This window comes from Fundulus heteroclitus, chromosome 4 (genome assembly GCF_011125445.2).
Source record: "Fundulus heteroclitus isolate FHET01 chromosome 4, MU-UCD_Fhet_4.1, whole genome shotgun sequence".
Classification (NCBI taxonomy): Eukaryota; Metazoa; Chordata; class Actinopteri; order Cyprinodontiformes; family Fundulidae; genus Fundulus; species Fundulus heteroclitus.
This window is the reverse complement of record NC_046364.1, coordinates 13,518,795-13,538,447: the sequence shown is the minus strand read 5'-3', so window position 1 is coordinate 13,538,447 and position 19,653 is coordinate 13,518,795. Positions and strand designations below refer to the sequence as shown.

The 19,653-nt window shown below is 39.2% G+C and overlaps 1 protein-coding gene across 4 annotated transcripts in view; it reads left to right on the top strand.

Annotated features, from left to right (window-relative positions):
• Positions 1-215: 215 nt before the first annotated feature.
• Positions 216-19,653, top strand: part of LOC105934451 (protocadherin-9) — a 244,499-nt gene continuing 225,061 nt past the window's right edge. For 2 of the 4 annotated variants that reach the window (XM_036136080.1, XM_036136079.1), the window contains exons 1-2: positions 216-1,172; positions 1,648-4,774. In XM_036136080.1, the coding sequence (XP_035991973.1) occupies positions 1,739-4,774 (3,036 nt within the window). In that variant the 5' untranslated portion in view covers positions 216-1,172; positions 1,648-1,738. The remainder of the gene's footprint in view (positions 1,173-1,647; positions 4,775-19,653) is intronic. The other 2 variants (XM_036136082.1, XM_036136081.1) reach the window with 2 other exon arrangements.

Genomic DNA, 19,653 nt, shown 5'->3' with positions numbered 1-19,653 from the left:
GCCCGTATGCTTTGCCTTTACAGACACGGAGAAAGAGGACATCCACTCGTTTTGTTTATACGCTGCCGTCAATAGGACAGCCAGCTTCATCGTCGTCATCCTCATCATCAAACCTCCAGCCTCCGGGTTTTGGTTAAGCGTCTCTCTGCAGCCTGCAGCATCCTCTCCGAGCACCTCGCTGCCGACGACCCTCCGGACTGCTTAAAGTGACGTGACTGCGGACCAATCCTGCTGCGGCTCCGGGTTGACAACGCAACTGAAAGAGATGGGCGGTGTCCAATGACGAGGGTCGGCGGGGTGGCAGGAGGGGGGCGTTGGAGTGGTATACTTCACCACCCCTCCTATGGGTTTACAAAGAGTTAGTGCAAGATATTCTGCTCTGGGAGTGAGACTGCGAGGATAAGCGGCAGCGCGCTCTCGGAGCGTCGGGTGTACAACACAGTAAAGGCTTTTATTGTTGCTTGGCATCTCCGAGTGGGATTGATCCTCATATTTTGCACCTCCTTTTTTTTTTATAAATATATATTTTTATTTATTTTTTATCATTATTTTTATTTATTTTTTGCTGCTTTATGCCTTCATCTGGCAGTCACTGATGGAGCTTCGTGAAGTTGAATCATGACGGGACACGAGCAACGTCTCCTCCTGCGTTCACCTCGTCGGCACCTTCACCTTCACAGGTAGCCGGGCATAAGAGAGGAGGGAAAGCCGGTTTTCTCTAGACATTTACGGGAGATCACCATTGATATATACAATCTTTTTTTTGGGGGGGGGGGGATCTCTACTTACGAAAGGCACCACAAACCACTGATCACCTTGTTGTGCGTACCGGGGAACCGCGCAGCCACGATCACCGCAGACCCCGCAGGTCGCGCCGTCATTCTGTCTATTCCTGAAGTTAAATTGGAAGAAAGGAACTGCGACACCAGCTATGCAGCCCCACGTTAACCCCAGTTTTTGCGCTTTGCAGATTTTACTCCAAACCTGTTCACCTGTCTAATCACTCCTACAGGGCTTTTTTTTTTTGCCTTCTCTCTCTCCTTTCTGGAACAAAACGCCTATCAGCAGAGAGGGATCTCTTTACCTGAATGAACTCACATACGGCAACAAGGGATGAGAAGAGTATGAGCTGACACACTCCGGTTTTCTCCTTTTGCTGCAACGGATTTGGGGTATGTATGTAGGATAAGAAGAGGTCTCAGATGCCCGCTGAATTCAACATCTGACTGAGCTTACTTTGTAGGCTCCATTCATGCGCATTCATTCGTTTAGGAGCCCACACACAGCTTAAGCTCTTTAACGTTGCCAATTTAAGTGAGAAATTATTAAGACTGTGTAATGTGTTGTGAAGTTTTCCTGCCTTAGGGGTGGAAGATTCTTGGTGAGCATGAAATTAGGAGGATTTGCAAAGGGAGAAACACACTGCTGCAGCAGTTTAGTATTTGCTGATTTTTGCAAATGTTTAAAAGGTTTCCAGCTGAACTTTTCCATTTAGATTTAATATATACTCATAAAAGACAAATGTAAGAAAAGCAATTCTACTTAAATTTTATTTATTTTTTTACTTTTAAAGTGGTGGTAGGAAAATTTTTATTATCGAGCACGCTTAAGAAACTTCACTGAACAGAAACTCTCATGTGTTCATAGGTGTTTTCTTGGATGATTACTGTCGTCGTGTTCAACACTGCACAGAAGTAAATCATTACATTGCAAAGCCTGGGGAAAAATTAACATTGCCATGGATCTGAAAGACTATTACCTGTTGGGTGCTCTGCTTGCCTGCATATGGCTTGATCCTTCAATAGCTCAAGAATTAATCTATCCCATCAGGGAGGAGTTGCAAGAAAACGTCCTCATTGGAAATATACCAAAGGACCTAAACATTTCCCATACAAATGCTGCCACTGGAGCAAGTGCTAATCTTGTGTACCGACTGGTCTCCAAAGCTGGAGACAACCCACTGGTCCGCGTTCTGAGCAGCACTGGGGAGATATTTACAACATCAAACCGAATCGACAGAGAGAAGTTGTGCCCCGGTCCCTCGTTTGAGGACAGCGAGTGCTCCTTTGAAATCGAAGTGGTCATCCTGCCTAATGATTATTTCAGGCTCATTAAGATCAAAATAATTGTCAAAGACACAAATGATAATGCCCCCATGTTCCCGTCCCCTGTGATCAACATCTCCATCCCAGAAAACACTCTCATTAACAGCCGCTTTGCTATTCCTTCTGCCACTGACCCAGACACTGGCCCCAACAGTGTCCACAAATACGAGCTGATCAATGGGCAAAGTGCCTTTGGTTTAGACATTGTAGAGACGCCTGAGGGGGAGAAGTGGCCCCAGCTTATTGTGCAGCAGAATCTTGACCGGGAGCAGAAGGATACTTATGTGATGAAGATTAAAGTAGAGGATGGTGGCAGTCCACAGAAATCCAGCACTGCTATTCTTCAGGTCACCGTAACAGATGTCAATGATAACAAGCCAGTGTTCAAAGAGAGTCAGATAGAGGTGCATATACCCGAGAACTCCCCCATAGGCACATCTGTTGTGCAACTCCAGGCTACGGATGCAGACATAGGAGCAAATGCAGACATACATTATGTATTTGGAACTCAAGTGTCTCCTGCGACTAAAAGACTTTTCGCATTAAATACAACATCTGGCCTAATTACAGTGCAGAGACCTCTGGACAGGGAGGAGACTTCCATTCACAAGCTCTCTGTTTTAGCCAGCGATGGCAGTTCAAGTCCAGCCAGAGCTACGGTTGCCATAAATGTGACTGATGTTAATGACAATCCACCTAATATAGACTTGAGATACATAATCAGTCCGATTAATGGCACTGTTTTCCTCTCAGAGAAGGATCCCATCAATACTAAGATCGCTCTCATCACAGTTTCAGACAGAGACACTGACATAAATGGCAAGGTCATTTGTTTCATCGAGAAGGATGTACCCTTCCATCTGAAAGCCGTGTACGACAACCAGTATCTGCTGGAAACATCTGCTCTGCTTGACTACGAGGGGACGAAGGAATACAACTTCAAAATAGTTGCTTCAGATTCTGGAAAGCCGAGCTTGAACCAGACAGCCTTGGTGAGAGTGAGGCTGGAGGATGAGAATGACAACCCACCTATTTTTACTCAGCCAGTCATCGAGCTGGCCATCATGGAAAACAACAAACGCGACCTGTTCCTTACCACACTCACCGCTACGGATGAGGACAGTGGAAAGAACGCAGAGATAGTGTATCAGCTGGGACCAAATGCATCATTTTTTGATCTGGACCGGAAAACTGGGGTCCTGACTGCATCCAGGGTTTTTGATAGAGAGGATCAGGATAGATTTCTCTTCACAGTAACGGCGAGAGATAATGGGACTCCCCCTTTGCAAACACAAGCAGCTGTCATTGTAACTGTGCTTGATGAAAACGATAACAATCCTAAATTCACACACAACCACTTTCAGTTTTTTGTTTCCGAGAATCTGCCTAAATACAGCACAGTGGGGGTGATAACTGTGACAGATTCAGATGCAGGAGAAAATGCTGCTGTCTCTCTTTCTATTCTGAATGACAATGAGAACTTTATACTAGATCCATACTCTGGGGTGATAAAATCTAATGTGTCATTTGACAGGGAGCAACAGAGCTCCTATACTTTTGATGTTAGGGCTGTGGACAGTGGCAGACCTCCTTGCTCCTCAGCCGCAAAGGTGACCATCAATGTCATTGATGTTAACGACAACACGCCAATCGTCATCTACCCACCCTCTAACACATCTTTCAAGCTTGTCCCTCTGTCCTCTATCCCGGGATCTGTGGTAGCAGAGGTGTTTGCTGTTGATGGCGACACAGGGATGAACGCTGAACTGAAATACACTATTGTGAGCGGGAATAACAAGGGCTTATTCAGAATTGACCCTGTCACAGGAAATATTACGCTGGAAGAAAAGCCTGCAGTAACTGACATAGGCTTACACAGATTAGTGGTCAATATCAGTGACCTGGGATATCCCAAATCTCTCCATACCCTGGTGCTAGTGTTTCTATATGTCAATGACACTGTGGGTAACTCAACTCTCATTTATGATCTCATCCGGCGCACAATGGAGACTCCAATAGACCGAAACATTGGTGAAAGCAGTGAAACGTATCAAAATGGTGACTATTTAACCATAATGATAGCCTTCGTTACGGGCGCACTGGTGGTGATTATTGTCATCTTTGTGACTGTGCTGCTGCGCTGTCGCCACGCTTCCAGATTCAAAGCTGCGCAAAGAAAAAAACAAGGGGCCGAGTGGATGTCACCCAACACCGAAAACAAGCAGAACAAAAAGAAAAAGCGCAAGAAACGAAAGTCCCCCAAAAGCTCCTTGCTCAACTTTGTCACCATCGAGGGGAACAAACCAGATGATCCTGCCCATGAACCAATCAACGGAACCATAAGTCTGCCCACTGAGCTGGAAGATCAAGGGATTGGGCGCTTTGATTGGAATGCCACACCTACTACCACCTTTAAACCCAGCAGCCCCGATCTGGCTCGGCACTACAAGTCAGCCTCACCGCAATCGGCCTTCCACCTCAAGGCGGACACACCTGTCTCAGTCAAGAAGCATCATGTGATCCAGGAACTCCCACTGGATAACACATTTGTTGGGGGCTGTGATACCCTTTCGAAGAGATCCTCCACGAGCTCCGACCACTTCAGTGCCTCAGAGAGCAGCTCCCAAGGAGGGTTCAAAACGAAGGGGCCCGTGCACACCAGACAGCAGGTAAAGGAGCACTTTTACTGGTCTATAAGTACTGCCTATAACTGCCCTGTTCCACAGTGCTGAAGTGCCAGTCTAGATTAGGGACTCACTTTAAGGTAGTTTGAAGAAACAGAAACAAAGTACTGGAGAGTTACAACTGCAACAATTTCCTCTGTGTCTCAACCTAAAATTAAGAAAAAAAGAACAGCTAAAAAAATGGAGTTGATTATGGACTCAGCATCAGAATTCGGGGATGATAATCATAAACGTGTTTTTATTATTAAAACTACTGAATTCATATATTAAGAAAATGCAAGTGGGTAAGAAATGTTCTTGCCTTACTATTTCTCTTCAGCACCCAGTTTATAAACTGGCAAACTATATCCTCACAACAATAATTGTGATTCAGTGTTCTTTGTGAAAGAAACATTTTTTTCTTGCCTATCTACTCAGATAACTGTCATCATCACAGCAAAATGCTGCCAACATGAAAAAAACGGACTTTTCACCTCTCTTCTCATAAAAGTGTTTTCATGTTTTTTGTTTGTTTGTTTATTTTAGTGTGTATTGTAATATCACTAAAGACTGTGTAACCTTTTCAACACCTGCTGCAGCAACAATAGTCAATAATTAGACTGCGACAGTGGTATTGTGAATGTCACTGTAGGCTTTGCCTCATCATCGAAGCTTGAATTAAATGCCTCCTCTAAAATCACACTGGCGAACTGAGTAAAGCTCGTCTGCAACTTGATACACATCCAATTCAAAAAGGATTAGCCAATAATGAGCCTCAAATTTCAATGTAATCCATGCTGCTTTTTATCAAAGCCTTATTAATTTTTCTGCTAATAAAGCAGCACTACACAACACACAGTTCTAATCTAGCGGAACACACATGGACAAAAACAGGGAGGAGAGAAGGTGCAGGGAGAGAAATGGCAGGCTGTGAGCTCAGCCTGTAGGTCAGGCTTGACATGTGGTGGTACTGAACCCTTAGGTGGCACTGTTGCGCTGCATGGCACAGCCTGGAGCTATGCCAACTCGCAGTGGAGCGCAAGGGAGGACAAGAAAGGAATGAAACCTATGTTAGAGTTCTTAGTGAAATACTCTCACCTAATGATGCAGAGGCTGCACAGGGAAGATTGATAATGGCAGTTGTAGAGCTGAGTGATAAGATCTATCCGGAGGAGAGAGTGGAATTACAGGGACAACACTGTGCAACTCCTGTAGATGCATACCTCCGGGTCACTGCATCTGGGATGCATTTAATGTGCCTCTGTGTGAGAAGTACCAGTCAAAAGAGGCATTCATTATGGCGTCACCCACCAGTTGGGGCTTGTGTGCGGTTGGGTATGCGAGAGAGATGTGAGAAGAGATGACAAAATAGGTGATGGTGGCTGCGGCTGGTGTGTTGGGGTGCTCTATTCCAGTCCTAGAGGGGGGACACATGAGGTATGATACTATACTGTAAGCACAACATCATTGATTTGCTCAGTCATCCCACAATTCCACACAAGATTTACTAGAATCAATAATTCTGACAAATGATTCAAAGAAGCACACAAACGGAGCCGATGTGTTCTCTATAGTGCCACTTACGATATACGTTTTTGCTCACAGAGCTTTGTGTAGTTTGATTCATGCCTTTTGAGGTACTTGTGTACAACATAGATATAACCTTTTACAGGCCTCTACGCAGTTCAGTTGCCAATAAATCTTCCTTCACTACTAGCACCCATTGTAAATAATTGAACTTAATACGTAATTGATTTTTTTTTATCTATGAAAACTACTGTAATAAAACATTGTGAAAGTAGTTATACATATTCCTACAATCCATATTGGCTTATATGCATACTAATTTAGTAAAATAATTGAACAGCCGAAGTAACGAATAACAAAAAAAAAAACAACAACATTGCAAAATTGAATAACCTTCCCTGAACCCCTTTCAATGTCAAACCCGTGTGTTTCACTTGGGGTTGGTGGTATGGTAAAAACATCGGGATAAATGTTTTTTTTTTGTTAATGTCAAAATGTAGCCATTCATGAAAAAAAAAACATTAAAAAGCAGTTGGTGCAAAGAAAATTTTATGTTAAGTTTTATGCAGTTTGTGCTATTTTGGCAACTTGCATTAAGAGTAACTGAAATTTAACAACAACGTACACAGCGTCAAGGCTGTTTAACGAAATTCAAAAACTATATTTTAAGTGTATTCTATGGTTGCTACATAAAATGTGTTACAATGAAGCCTAAGGAAAACAATAAAACACATGTACCTGAACAACAACAGTAATTGATAGAGAAAAGACATTTTCTACAAATCAAATTAATTTTCAACCTGAACACCGTCACATCACATGTTTGTTGTTGTCACTATACTGTTGAAACAGTATAATTTCAACAGTTCATTGGAAAAAAAAAAAAAAAACACCGGTCATCTGGATTTAAAATAACCCCAAATTTCATGGGGTACATTTAATAGTTTTTGAAAAGCAAGATAACAAAAAAAAAAAAAAGAAACAACCAGTAATTTGAAAATAAGTCTGTGTGTACTTAAAAGTCTTTAAAGCTTTAACAACACTTCATCATAAAAAACAATTAGCTGTATTGGCTTTTCTTTTGAAGGACTCCGACTTTGCCCAGCAATAAGGTCTTCAATAAACAATGGACCAGCTCAGATCACACAGAACAACATGTAGCTGCAGCAGCCAACATAATCTGTCTTTTATTGATCTTTCACTTTGAGCATCAGCGTACAAGGGGAAACCACTTTTCACAAAGTAACTCCACAAAGATTCAAATTATTTCTGCCAGCATTTTCAGTATCAGCTTAATTGTAGGGGATAATAGATGATTCCATTATATCTCAGCTTTAGCAGATTGTCAGCATGTTCTAATCCTTCCCAATTTAATGCTGTTGTATCTTCCACCCCTAATTTTCACACAGAGTTGAATTAAATTGTTGCCAGAGTCCAGTACATTGGAAATGATCTAAATCTTACTGGGATTAGGACAGGGTGGGGTGGTCCACAATGATGTGTCATTCTCTTTAAATTGCTCTTTCACAAACTGACCCCAATATATTCAGCATTGTCATGTTTGGAATAGAGGATAGCCTGTTTTTTTGGCCGCATAACATTGCTAACCCTAGAACTGCTCACTGAAATCAGTGTCTTATAATACTTCACACCCAGGCTTTATGCTCCAACCCTCAACTGTGGTCATAAGACATGGATCATGACTGAAAGAACAAGGTCCCCGATAGAAGCAGCTGAAATTAATTTTCTCCTTGCAGTAGCTAGACTCCACCCTAAAGAAATGCTAATGAGCTCGGTCATCTGGGGGAAGTCTTGGAGCAAATCCACTGCTACTCCAGATCAAAAGGCCTTAGTTGAGGTGGTTCGGGCATTGGATCAGGATGTTTCCTGAATATATTTGTTTAGAGGTTTTCTGAGCTTGTCCCACTGGGAAAAGACCCCAGGGCAGACCCAGAACCCACTGGTGGTGCCAAATATCTGTGCCCTTTTTGACCTGAGATGTCTTGTCATCCCTCAGAACGAGCCTTAAGAGTTTCACTGGGGAGACGTTTCCCTGCTCGACCATTCAAACTTTTTTAAGGCCGTGTTTAACTCTTAGAAAAAAAAAAACTTCAGTAAAAAACTTCAGTAACTCATTAAGCTTTTTCCCAAACATTTCTTCTATTTCATTTTGATTTTTGCCTTATTTTGTTGTTGTTGCATTCAGGTCAATATTTACTCTATTTTCCGCAGCTGAATGATACTATATGTATTCAGACTTGTTTAACGAATAGTGAAAGGCTGATACCTCATGGCCAACTGAAACAAAAAAAGTCACTGAGGTAATTATCAACCAGAGGACTAATATTTAAAAAATAAAACAATTTTATTTTATTTTATTTTTTTATCATCCATGAACTTTCTTTGACGCTTGATCTCAAAAAGAGATTCAGTTTCTGATAAATAGATAGTCATAGCTAGTTCAAAGTACTTAATTGTTGGAGGGTCAATTTTAAAAGCAAGGTATAATAATAAATATCAGGCATACTAAAATGATTATTCTGCAATAATTTGACAAAGTATTCATTTTATTTTTCCATCCTTATCTTGAATGTTTTGCACATTGCCAACCATTAGTACTGACATGTGAATGTCATTACTGTTTCACAATTACCACACAGAACACATTTCTGGAATTTCTGTCTGCATATTAAATAAAAACAGAAAGAAGATTAGCCAAGTTTCTCTTTAAAAGCAAGAATGAAAATAATACCAATTACTTTTGAGTGAAACCTTAAGCAGACAGTAAATCCAGAAAGCAATATCATCGGATTATCATATCATATTCCATGCAGAGTTGCTAGGCTTTAGGGAAAAAAAGAAGATAAGAACTGCAATATTAAAAGATTTCTTATATACACATAGATAATAAAATGTGTCAATATGATTTCAAGGTATTACTAGTTATTTTTTGGTTGAAAAATATGAGTTGATGTAATATACTGAAATTGAAGTCTGTAGGGTGCAGTTTGTTGCACTATATAAACCATCACAAAGGTGAATGTTAGAATGATGAAATTTAGCATTTACTTTTCTTCAACAAACCAACGGCAAACATCCACTGTCACCTGAAGTTACCAGGAAATAAGCAGTTAATTGAAAAGGATGTTCAAGAGAAAGACACACAAAGCCCAGCAGAACAGAGTTTAAAATTGACCTTTTCTCTAAGAATTAAAAAGCAATTTTCTTTCAGTTTTCAACAGTCACTTCTGTGCAGCGTCAGTGCCAATCAATAACAATGAAAACTGATGGAGAAAAAAGGTAGCAGGAATGAAAGATATTGAAAGCAACAGCAAATCCTGACCTTCGTTTCCGGGAGCATAGAACATATAGGGAGTCGTAATAACAGACATTTACAACTGTGCCATCAGAGACAAATGCCTTGTGGTGTGAGGTTTATACTGTCCCCAAACTCTGCTGATAGCAAAGGAAGCAATCCTAGCCTACTCATTCTTTTTTTTTTTCCTCTCTTATTATTTACCCTCTAGGGACCCACATTAGTGTAAACAACACTGAAAGAAAAAAAAAACCTGTCCTAGTTTCATAAGGCATCAGAAGCATCTAAGAACCCAAATATAATCATCACCATCAGTCTTCCTCTCATCCTGTCAGTAGTCTTAGGCATAGCTATGGTTCACTATCATAACATGAGCCCAGTGGCTATGCATTAACTATGTGCTCTGCGTCAGATCCCAGGGCTCATGTTATCATGGTTGACTGGGGTTTGCAGGGTTCGGAAGTAGCATTGTGAAAATGAGAGGTCTAATAGATACATGTGAATGTTCTCACAAACACAAATCATGTTTTATCTTTCCTGTTTTATTTTTATTTTTTATTTTTTTTTTATTTGTAGCACAAGGTATGTGTGGGGAGGCACACTAGTGAGCCAACATAATATTTTTAATTGTACAACAGATCCTTAAAATACATGTGTGAAAGTCTTCATTTTATTTTATTTTTTGTTTCTTTTTTTTTTTTTTTGCATGTCAGGGAAGAGGTAGTGTTTGCCTTTTATTTTATTTGCACTGCCGCAATATATTTCTCTACATCCCAAATCATGCCTTAGCTTCGGGGACAGATGCTACAAAAGCTCTCCTTTTAGGAATTACCCGTACACAGCCAACCACAAAAGATGCAAATTCTTCTTCATGCATAAATTTTCTTCCTGTTTTGACCATTACAGCAAAAGCAGACATATGATTCCACTATAAGTAACAAATAATGAGCAGGCTATTAACTTTTACACTTGATGGAGTATACAGATTAAAGCACAGAGCGTTATAAAAACCTGTGAGAGCAAAACATGACTGCTTAGCTCAGTAATTCTGCCGTTGTCTTGTCGGTACATTTAATGAATGGACATTCAATGCAAACAGGAGTTTATACAGACCATTGTAATTATGGAGCCTTGGGGGAGTCGTCCTTCTTGTGCAGGTTCATTTGCCACATTAATAAGGGGATTAGTAGTATGTACGGGGGCTGATGGCAGCAGGAGAAGTTTGAGAAGATTAATGAACTATGACAATGTTGCACCTGAGGGGAAAAGTCTGTTGCTATATCTTCTGGGTTGTGCTGACACAGAGTTTGGCGGAGTAAGATGGAGAGAGGCCAGTGATTGTTGTCAACTGTGATCATACATCCTTCTCCCCAGCTATCCTGTCACTTAATCAGGATTCCCGGTTTGTGATCTCTAATACTTTACGCGCCCCTGATACGTCTGACTAATGATGTTCCAGTGGGCTTCAACCCTTAATATCAACAACCAACGTGTAAAATACGTGTTTTTTTTTTTTGTGCATTTGTTTTGTGGATGTGACTTAGTAATAACACTGGACTAATAAATATGAAGACTTTAATCAGGCTAATTTGTGGTCTGTCTTGAGTCTGTTGCCAACAGCAAGTAAATTTCTGAGCAAACTACAGGTAGCTGCAAGAAAAATAGCCTGAGCACAGTGTTCTCTTTTTGGATAAAATGTAGCATATCCCCAAGACATATGTAGATATCCTTAAACAGTAAGCCAATAAGTCTGTGAGTGAAGTTTTCTATCAAAACCTTGAATTATCAGTGCAGGATTTGCAAGGCTCTTTGCCACAGAGAACATTGTATTTCTTTAAGAACCTTGTCAGGTACTCTTATGTCCAGGTGGGTAGAAGGAAATGAAATGGATGGCAGGTTTTACTAAGGTAGCGGATGTGAGCTGAACTATCTGAGAAGATTATTGCCCCAGGGGTGATCCTGTTTTGTCTGCGCAAAACAACAAAATAAATCACAGCTCCCTGTTGGAGCACTGGATAAACTTTAGATTTCAATTCTTTGTTTGTATTTTTTATTCTGTTAAAAAATGATATATTTATATATTTATGTATTATATTTATGTATTTATAATTTTTCTGTTATTATTTTCTATCATTTTTTTGTAACGACCATGGGCCAAAACACAGACAAAATGGCAAATTACCAGGAATTACATTTAATTTGTTTTATTTGTATTTATGTGGTAATTTCTGTTTCCGATACATTTTTCACAACGCATAATGACAAACCTTTTGTCATTACACGTTTTTTTTTTTTTTTTTTTTTTCCCAAGACACATGCACAACTCAGTTTTCATGTTGACAAATGTTTCTCCATTCTGAAAAGTCTTACTTGTGTTTGTTCACATTATTTATTTATTTATTTGTTTTCTTTTTCTGGTTTTGTCGATTGTCCATCATTTTTTGGCTGGCAACCCATTTATCTCACATTCATCATTCACTTGCGCTTTGTAACATTGCTGCACAAAAGTCTGTGTGGCTTTTGTGGGGCTGTCATTACTTAATTCAACTCCATGTTTTCACCAATCTGCAAACAGCATTTCCCATTTCTTTCTGAAGCAATCAATCAAGCTGACATACTAGCCTCGTAAATCTTCCAACACTGCATGACAAGAAAAAGACAAACTGCTGCTCAAAACATACAGAAGTGGTATTAACACTTTATTTGAATTCTCTTTAAATACCAGTAAAAAGAAGAGTAGAGGGTGGAAGAAAATGTTTCTTGACTGCTTGCTTGTCTGCAAAAAAAAGAAAAAGTTTTGTAATAAAAAAAAAAAAATGAACTTTTGATGCTACATCATTGTTTGAATGTTCCTCACCTCCCCCTGGACTACCCATCTCCTCTTTCCACTCCTCACTTGGTCCCTCCAACCACTCTCTTTCTTCCCCATCTCCAGCCCTAACCTTTCACCCACGCTCCTATCTGGGCCGGTGCCATTACACGCAATGTTAAATCGCCAACAATGGGGGTGTTTTCACCTTTGTGTTGTGATCATTAGTAATGGATGAGGGTGGTTTGTTTTCAGGACATGGCCCGGCTACGTTCCTGTTTTTGTCCTCTCTGTTTATCATTAGAGGAGCAGGAGTGCCTGGGCATTGCCGTGCTGTATGTTCTGACATGACAAACCCCACAGGGATACCTTATCAGTTGGGTTGTCATGTCAAGTAACACACAGTCACAAACTGTCACTGACGCGTGCCAGTGTCCAGACTAATAGTCGGGATAATGACATCGCCAGCCATCTTCTTTCCCAGCTCCAATCTTTCCACACCCCCAGTTTTTTTTTTTTTTTTTTTTTTTTTTTGTTTTACACAGGACTTTTAACTGTGACTGCCATTGACTGCTTCGCCATCGGGTCTCATAGCTCATAAAGAATCTGGTCTGTAACCCTCATCACTGTAAATCTTTCTTGTATATATGATGTTTTCATTTAAACACACTTTGAACTCCTGGTAATCTTGCCTAATGTGCTGTGTTAAACAATAATGGACTTGTAATTAATATTGATGATTTTATTTTGGTATTATTCATTTGCTTTGTCTTGCCTTTTACGTTTGACTTTCGGCTTTTAAGCCCTTTTCGGGTACGCATTCATTACATCTGGAATCAACTCTTACAGTTTTTAAGTACACTGCAGCTCCTATTCTGTTGACAAAAGCTTTACCTGAACAGTGCTATTCTACCTTTATAATTTCATAATAAATGTTTCAAAGAGACTATTTCTCACTTGTTTCGACTTTGTCTGTTTATTGTCTATTTCTGTTGTGTTAAGAAGTTTCTGTAGTTTCTAGGCTGCCAGTTGTGCACCACTTTGCCTTTGCCTGCAAAAGAAGAACAGCTGATTAGACCGCCAAGCAGTATTTTTTCAGAGGGATTTATTATTTTTTGTTTTTTTTGCTTTGACTGATCTGTTTTTTGAAAACGACTCACAGAGAAACTGATGGACAGTCAACATAATAATTAACGAACAATAAAATTCAATGCAGTTTGTTGGCACGCTAAGTGTTGAGCTGTGCTGACCTAAATTCACGAATGTCAGTGGGATCAAGTTGGCAGCTGTTTTAAAACATCTGACACCCAGGGGTTTTAGTCATAGTTTTTCTTCTTTTAGCTATCCCAGCAACAAAAGAGTTGCTGAGATTTTACAACATTTAGAAAGTGTGAAGTGAAAAAGATTATTTTTTTCTAAGGCTATATCATCCTTTGTGCCAAACTGTTTTTTTTTCTTGTCCCTGTGAAAAATTTTGAAAGTCCAAACCAAAGATAATTCTTTTCTCCATTTCATTTCTTGAATCATAGCAATAAACCCCATTTGCTTGATGTCAGTCTTGTGCTTAATTTGGCACAATTTCCGATCTTATAAGAAGATGTTTGTGGGGAAAAAAGATAACGCCGCTGTTAGTATAAACGACCCTTGAATGTGGTGAATGTTTTGCTGAAGCGGATAAAAAGCAAATTGGTGGCTCACTGAAAGATCCTGGGAGGTTAGTTAATTGGACTGTGTGTGTCTTCACAAGCAGATTCATATACATATATTTGGGTTACGTTTATGTTGTTGATGCAGCTCAGAGGTATTTGTTTTGACAGATGAGACAAGATTGTGTTCCTATGGCACACACAGACCTGGAACAAATTAAATTTCCTCCTGATTTAAAGCCATGTGACACAGACACAGGAAACAACTCTCCAACTGTTTTTGGCCTCAATTGTTTATGACCAATTAGAGCAGCTTGGTAGTGTAAAGAATTAGAACTTGGAACAAAAAAAAAAAAGACTGGAATGTTAGATGAACGGGAGAAAGTGCTGTTGTAATACACAATTGGTATTTTTACACTTACAGTAAAAACGTAAGTGTACAGCAGTCGACCATTAAATCAAACACATGCCTATAAAGTGCATAAGTAGCCTCTTTATATGTGATGGCCCTGCCTCCCTCCCTAACCCTACAGAGAAGCAGTACGAAGAAGTGAGGGCTTCACAACCCTGAAAGACTGGAAGAATCACTAAATACAGTTAAAATTATTCACACCAGGCTTCTGCAGCATTTGCTTAACATTTTTATATGCACTCTGCACATACCTTCATTCATATTACATTGCCGTAAGGTAAATGAGGGCAGTAGCTTAATATCACTTCCCTGAATAAAAAAAGGTGCACGCAAATATTATCACCTCAATCTATTTATAGAGGAATTTCAGAATGGGGTCTTATAGTGCTGTGTTTTATTGTTGATTTAGTTTTCAAGTAAATATAGAGTATTTGCTATATTCCCGTCTTATGCTGAGCTAACTAATAAAAAAAGAAAGGATAAATCAATCCATCATCCATCCCACTTACATCATTATCAACATCTGGATCATCTTAATCAGAAATGCTCTCAAAATGTGTATATGTGGGAATCAAACAGCCCTGTAAAGAGGGGTAGTTGTGTTTTTCCTTCTCTTTTTAGTAGTTTGAGCTTTTCATACTGACACTTTCATTCGTTAATCTCCAGCCAACTTTCATACAAAGAAGCGCAGATGTGTCACCTCTTAATTGTTTTATTTTTCTGTTGCAGAGGAAAAGGTGTATAGGGCTGAGGGGGAGTGGAGGATTTCAAAGTGCCACACCAACACATTTATGAAAAGTAGGCCTAACTCAGCTTAATCTGTCTACTCGGTTTCAAAGCCAGAAGCAGAGCTTAGTCTGCATTATGAGAGAGGAGGAAGGAGGAAAAAAAAAACCCAGATAAATAAAAAAATAATAAATATAGGTATTAAAGCTTGACCTCAGCTACATGGTCACTTTCTAAAAGCTGTGTGCACCAGCTGTCTGAAATTGAAACCTGATTCCTGTAAGTATAATCATCTTGCCTGCCTTTTCAAAATGTGTCATCATTTCTTCATTTTTTGCCCAAATCAAGAAAATTCATATGCAAAGATGATAATGTATAAAAATATCAGCAAATCCAGGGCCTTTAATTGAATTTCTTAGAATACGTTCATTTTGGCACTTTCGGAGATGTTTTAAAATGCATCATCTATATGCATAGAGTGATTCTTGAAACGGTCTGAATTGCCATTCCATTTATTCCATACAACATCCTCTCAATTAATATGCAAATAGCACAAAGCAACATGCATTTTTTTTAAAGCTCCTTTTTTTTTTATGACCGAGCAATTATGTGAATGCACAAGAGACAAAAGTCTGGTCTAACAATAGGCTGAAACTGAACTATTCAAGCAATCAGATTTGTTAAATTCTGTGAAGGCATCTGACGGAAACCCAGCGTGTCTATTGAAGGAGACGTACACGCTCTCTTTTGAAGCAGACTCATAACCCTCATGTTCACGTTTGTTCTGTTATACAATTTTGTTATGAAGAAATTGAGTGCGCCTGACAGATCATACATCCACTTGAACAATTATCCACATAAGGATGATGTCACATGCCTTTTTAACATAGTTTGGATGAGAAACCAGCGGCATTCAGTTTCTGGTGCTCGGTCAGTCATGTGTCATCCACAGACTCTTTGTATTTTACAATGTATGCTTCTAAAACTAACGGCCAGATGATCCAAAGATAAAGAAGAATGTTATATGACTCACTTGTAGTGCTGTAGATGTATACAGGTAATATGAAAGCAAGAGAAATACATGAAAAAGCACCTCTTTAATTGTTAATTCTCTAATGGAAATGTTCAATATTATACAGGTTTACATAAGCACCAATTCTGATAGCATTCATTATACAGAAGAAAGGCTCCCATAGTGTTTTCTTTTCTTCTCTCTTTGTATTTGATCCCTAAAGTAGCTGGGAGAAAATGCTTTGATGCATTCCACACTTCTGTTGGAAAATATTGTGTAGGCTGCAGCTTTTTTATTCACACAAGAATAAATTCTGTAACTGCCCACATTTTAAAACAATATTGAACTCTACTGAGACATTAAAGAGACATAACGTGCTTGGGAGATTAAGGGGTTCCAAATAATACATAAAAAAAGCCTCTCTGTAAGGCTCTTCTCTCTCCTTACAACTCTTTGGCATCACATTCCTCTCAATCAAAGTAATTCTTTATACAGGAAAGATAGCATCCTTTATAAATATGAAATGTGTTTTTGTCTGGAAGAGATAAGACTAGCAGAGTCTAAATAATAATTTGTTCTGATTTTCTGATAGAAGCTTGCCACTGAAAGGGAATTGCATTTTTGTAAGGTTTTGACAACAAGCTGCTGTTCTAAAAATAAACAAATCTTATAAAATAACCCAAACCATCAAGGTTTGGTTCAAATAGTTATTGAAATTGGAATAAGCAATCTGATTTCTCTAAAATGACTTGTGACACATTGGCAAAATCTTTAGTAAAAAGAAAGAGAAAAGAGGATTCTAACAGGGCAAACAGTGGCTCTGCACTGAACTAGTCAGCACTCTGATGTCATTGTACTGAATTAAGATCAAGATCAGTCAGACACTTTAAAATGAGCTAAGTTTTGGTACAAACTTTAGTCGTTACTTTTATTATCTCTGGGACTGACACAAATCCCTTTATATACAGTATGTTTCTCATAACGGTATGTTCTGATTCCAAAAACATTTTATCTAAAGGGTTATTTCTTAAAACCTGCTCTGTAAACTTTTTATGGTATGTTGATTCAAGTTTTTTGGGAGGTTTGTTTTCTGTGGGGCATTTTCTACAGAAAATTCCCAAATGTTATTGACTCCAGACAAAAGAAGGATAAAAAAATACTTTCATTTCCAGGGTGAAAAGTAAAAAAAAAACATTAAAGACTGTGCTAAGTTATACACTGATGTTGCGAGGAGGTAAAAACACCCTCCAGCCTAAGTTATGTGTAGGATCCTCTTTGAAAGCAGGTGCATTGGTCATGCCACTGGGAGCCTGAGGCGAATGTTGCTTTTTTATTTCTCTTTAGTTTCCAGACACTGGTTTACATTCGCATACAACTGCACACATAAAACGAGCGGAGTGAAGTTCATGAAAGCAAACTTTGGATTAGATGGTAGCTCGGTCAATTCTGAACAGGGAGGATAAATTAGATGAGGGAGAAGAACCCCCCTGCAGAGGTGCCCTTTAGCAAGGCGTAAAGCCCCTCTTATTCCAGTGGGATCTCTCAATGGATGAAACTGCTGTATAGGGAGACGTTTTAAATGAGCTAGGATTGTCTTGGAAAAGGTATTCACATTAAAGCAATCTAACAATGCATTATAACTCTACATATGTCAACAATATTCTATGAAAGAAAATAGCAAATTTCTCTTGTAGGTAGGATATCAATAAACTCGTATTTCTTCATATGTTGGAAGAATGAACAGCACTTAGGGAGCAACAGCACCAGCCAAATCCCTTGATGCCAAAGCAGCAGGAGGACGTGCCTAAGAAATCAAGGTAACTTATTCATCAGCAATATGTCAGGCCGCCAGTCTCTGTAAAGTCTCTATGGTAACCAGCTGTTGCACCGGCCAATGGGTACCTCCGTTACTATTTCAGGTTCTAACTAAGCGAGGTACCACAGCATAAGTGTATCTCACAGCAAGCCCTCTGCTTTGTTGTCTGGTGTGAAGGATGGCTTCTAGCTTGCCAATAGGTAGAGCTAGATTCGGACACGTTGCTATGGAGATGATCTTTAACAAAAGCATGTTATTTGCGGGCCTAAGTGATATTTGTGTATATGAAGCTGTAAAGAACCCACCAAGTTCTTCTGGGGATAAACATCTACAAGGCTGAACTTCTTTCTCGTTAGTCAACTCTAAGCCTCCACCTAACAGCACTGCGGCCCAACCTCCATCTCCAAGCACACTGCACCCGATCCATCCTTACTTGTCTAGTTTGTCCAGCCGGGCTGCCCCGAAGCAGATTTTTATGCAACCCTTCCTCCACAACAACCCCTACTCTCTCTTCTATACATCATCAAACATTATTCCTATTTCCAACTTATCGCATGGAGCCAAGAATAAATATGGGTTTCCAAGAGAAAGAGCAAAAATGCACCAGCTATTCTTGAACCTACCATAGAAATGGAATACAGAAAATAGAATGCACTTATTAGGAGCACACAGATATATTTAAAGCTTTATGCTTGCACAAAATTAGACACAATTCAGAGGACCAAAAAGTAGGGGTATGCATTTATAATCACCTACTGATTTGGCCTCTTGTACTTCATTTATGGTCCCCCGGAAGTTTGAAGTGACCAAACATTCCTTTGACCTATAAAAGGCAACTTTTGTTTCTGATAGCCTGTGCTGGTTTGACAGATCAAATGGGTTAAGCAGCAACTTTAGAGTTATTCATACTTCTGATAGATTGAGGATAAAAGTAATATTTTACTGTAGCAACGAGTTTCTTCTGAGGGAGGGAGTTTTTGATTAGGGTGACACCAAAGAGGCCTACCAACCTCAAAGGTTTGGAGCTTGTCATCAAAATAGCAGTCAAAACTCTGGAGAAGCTGGACAGCAAATAAAATACGGATTTGACTGCTGTAATGCCAATAAAACTTTTTCCACCTATTATTTAGAAGGGTATAAATAACTTTCAATGAGACATTTTATAATAAAATGTAAACAACATATATTGTCTTTAAATAAGTATCCTCTTTTGTTTGTCCGCTTCTTTTAAAGTACCTGTATGCTGTCTCATCAGGAATAAACTGTTTGGCTAAATGGAAATGAACAACTAAATCCGTGGGGAGTATGAATAATTGTAGGCTTAGCTTTGCTTCAGGTTGGAAGGCAGCATGTTGGATGTACCTCAAGTGAGAAGCGCTTTGTGTTTCTCAGAGCTTGTCTGAATTCAGAAGGTACTGCATTCAGGCAGTCATGAACATGTTAAATAGTCCAAATGGGCTGATATCTCAGGCCAGGAAGAGCACAAATGAACAAAAGAATTTAATGCCTCTTATTTCCCTTGATAAAAATAAATAAAAATAAATAAAATAATATATATATATATATATATATATATATATATATATATATATATATATATATATATATACATAGCTATAAC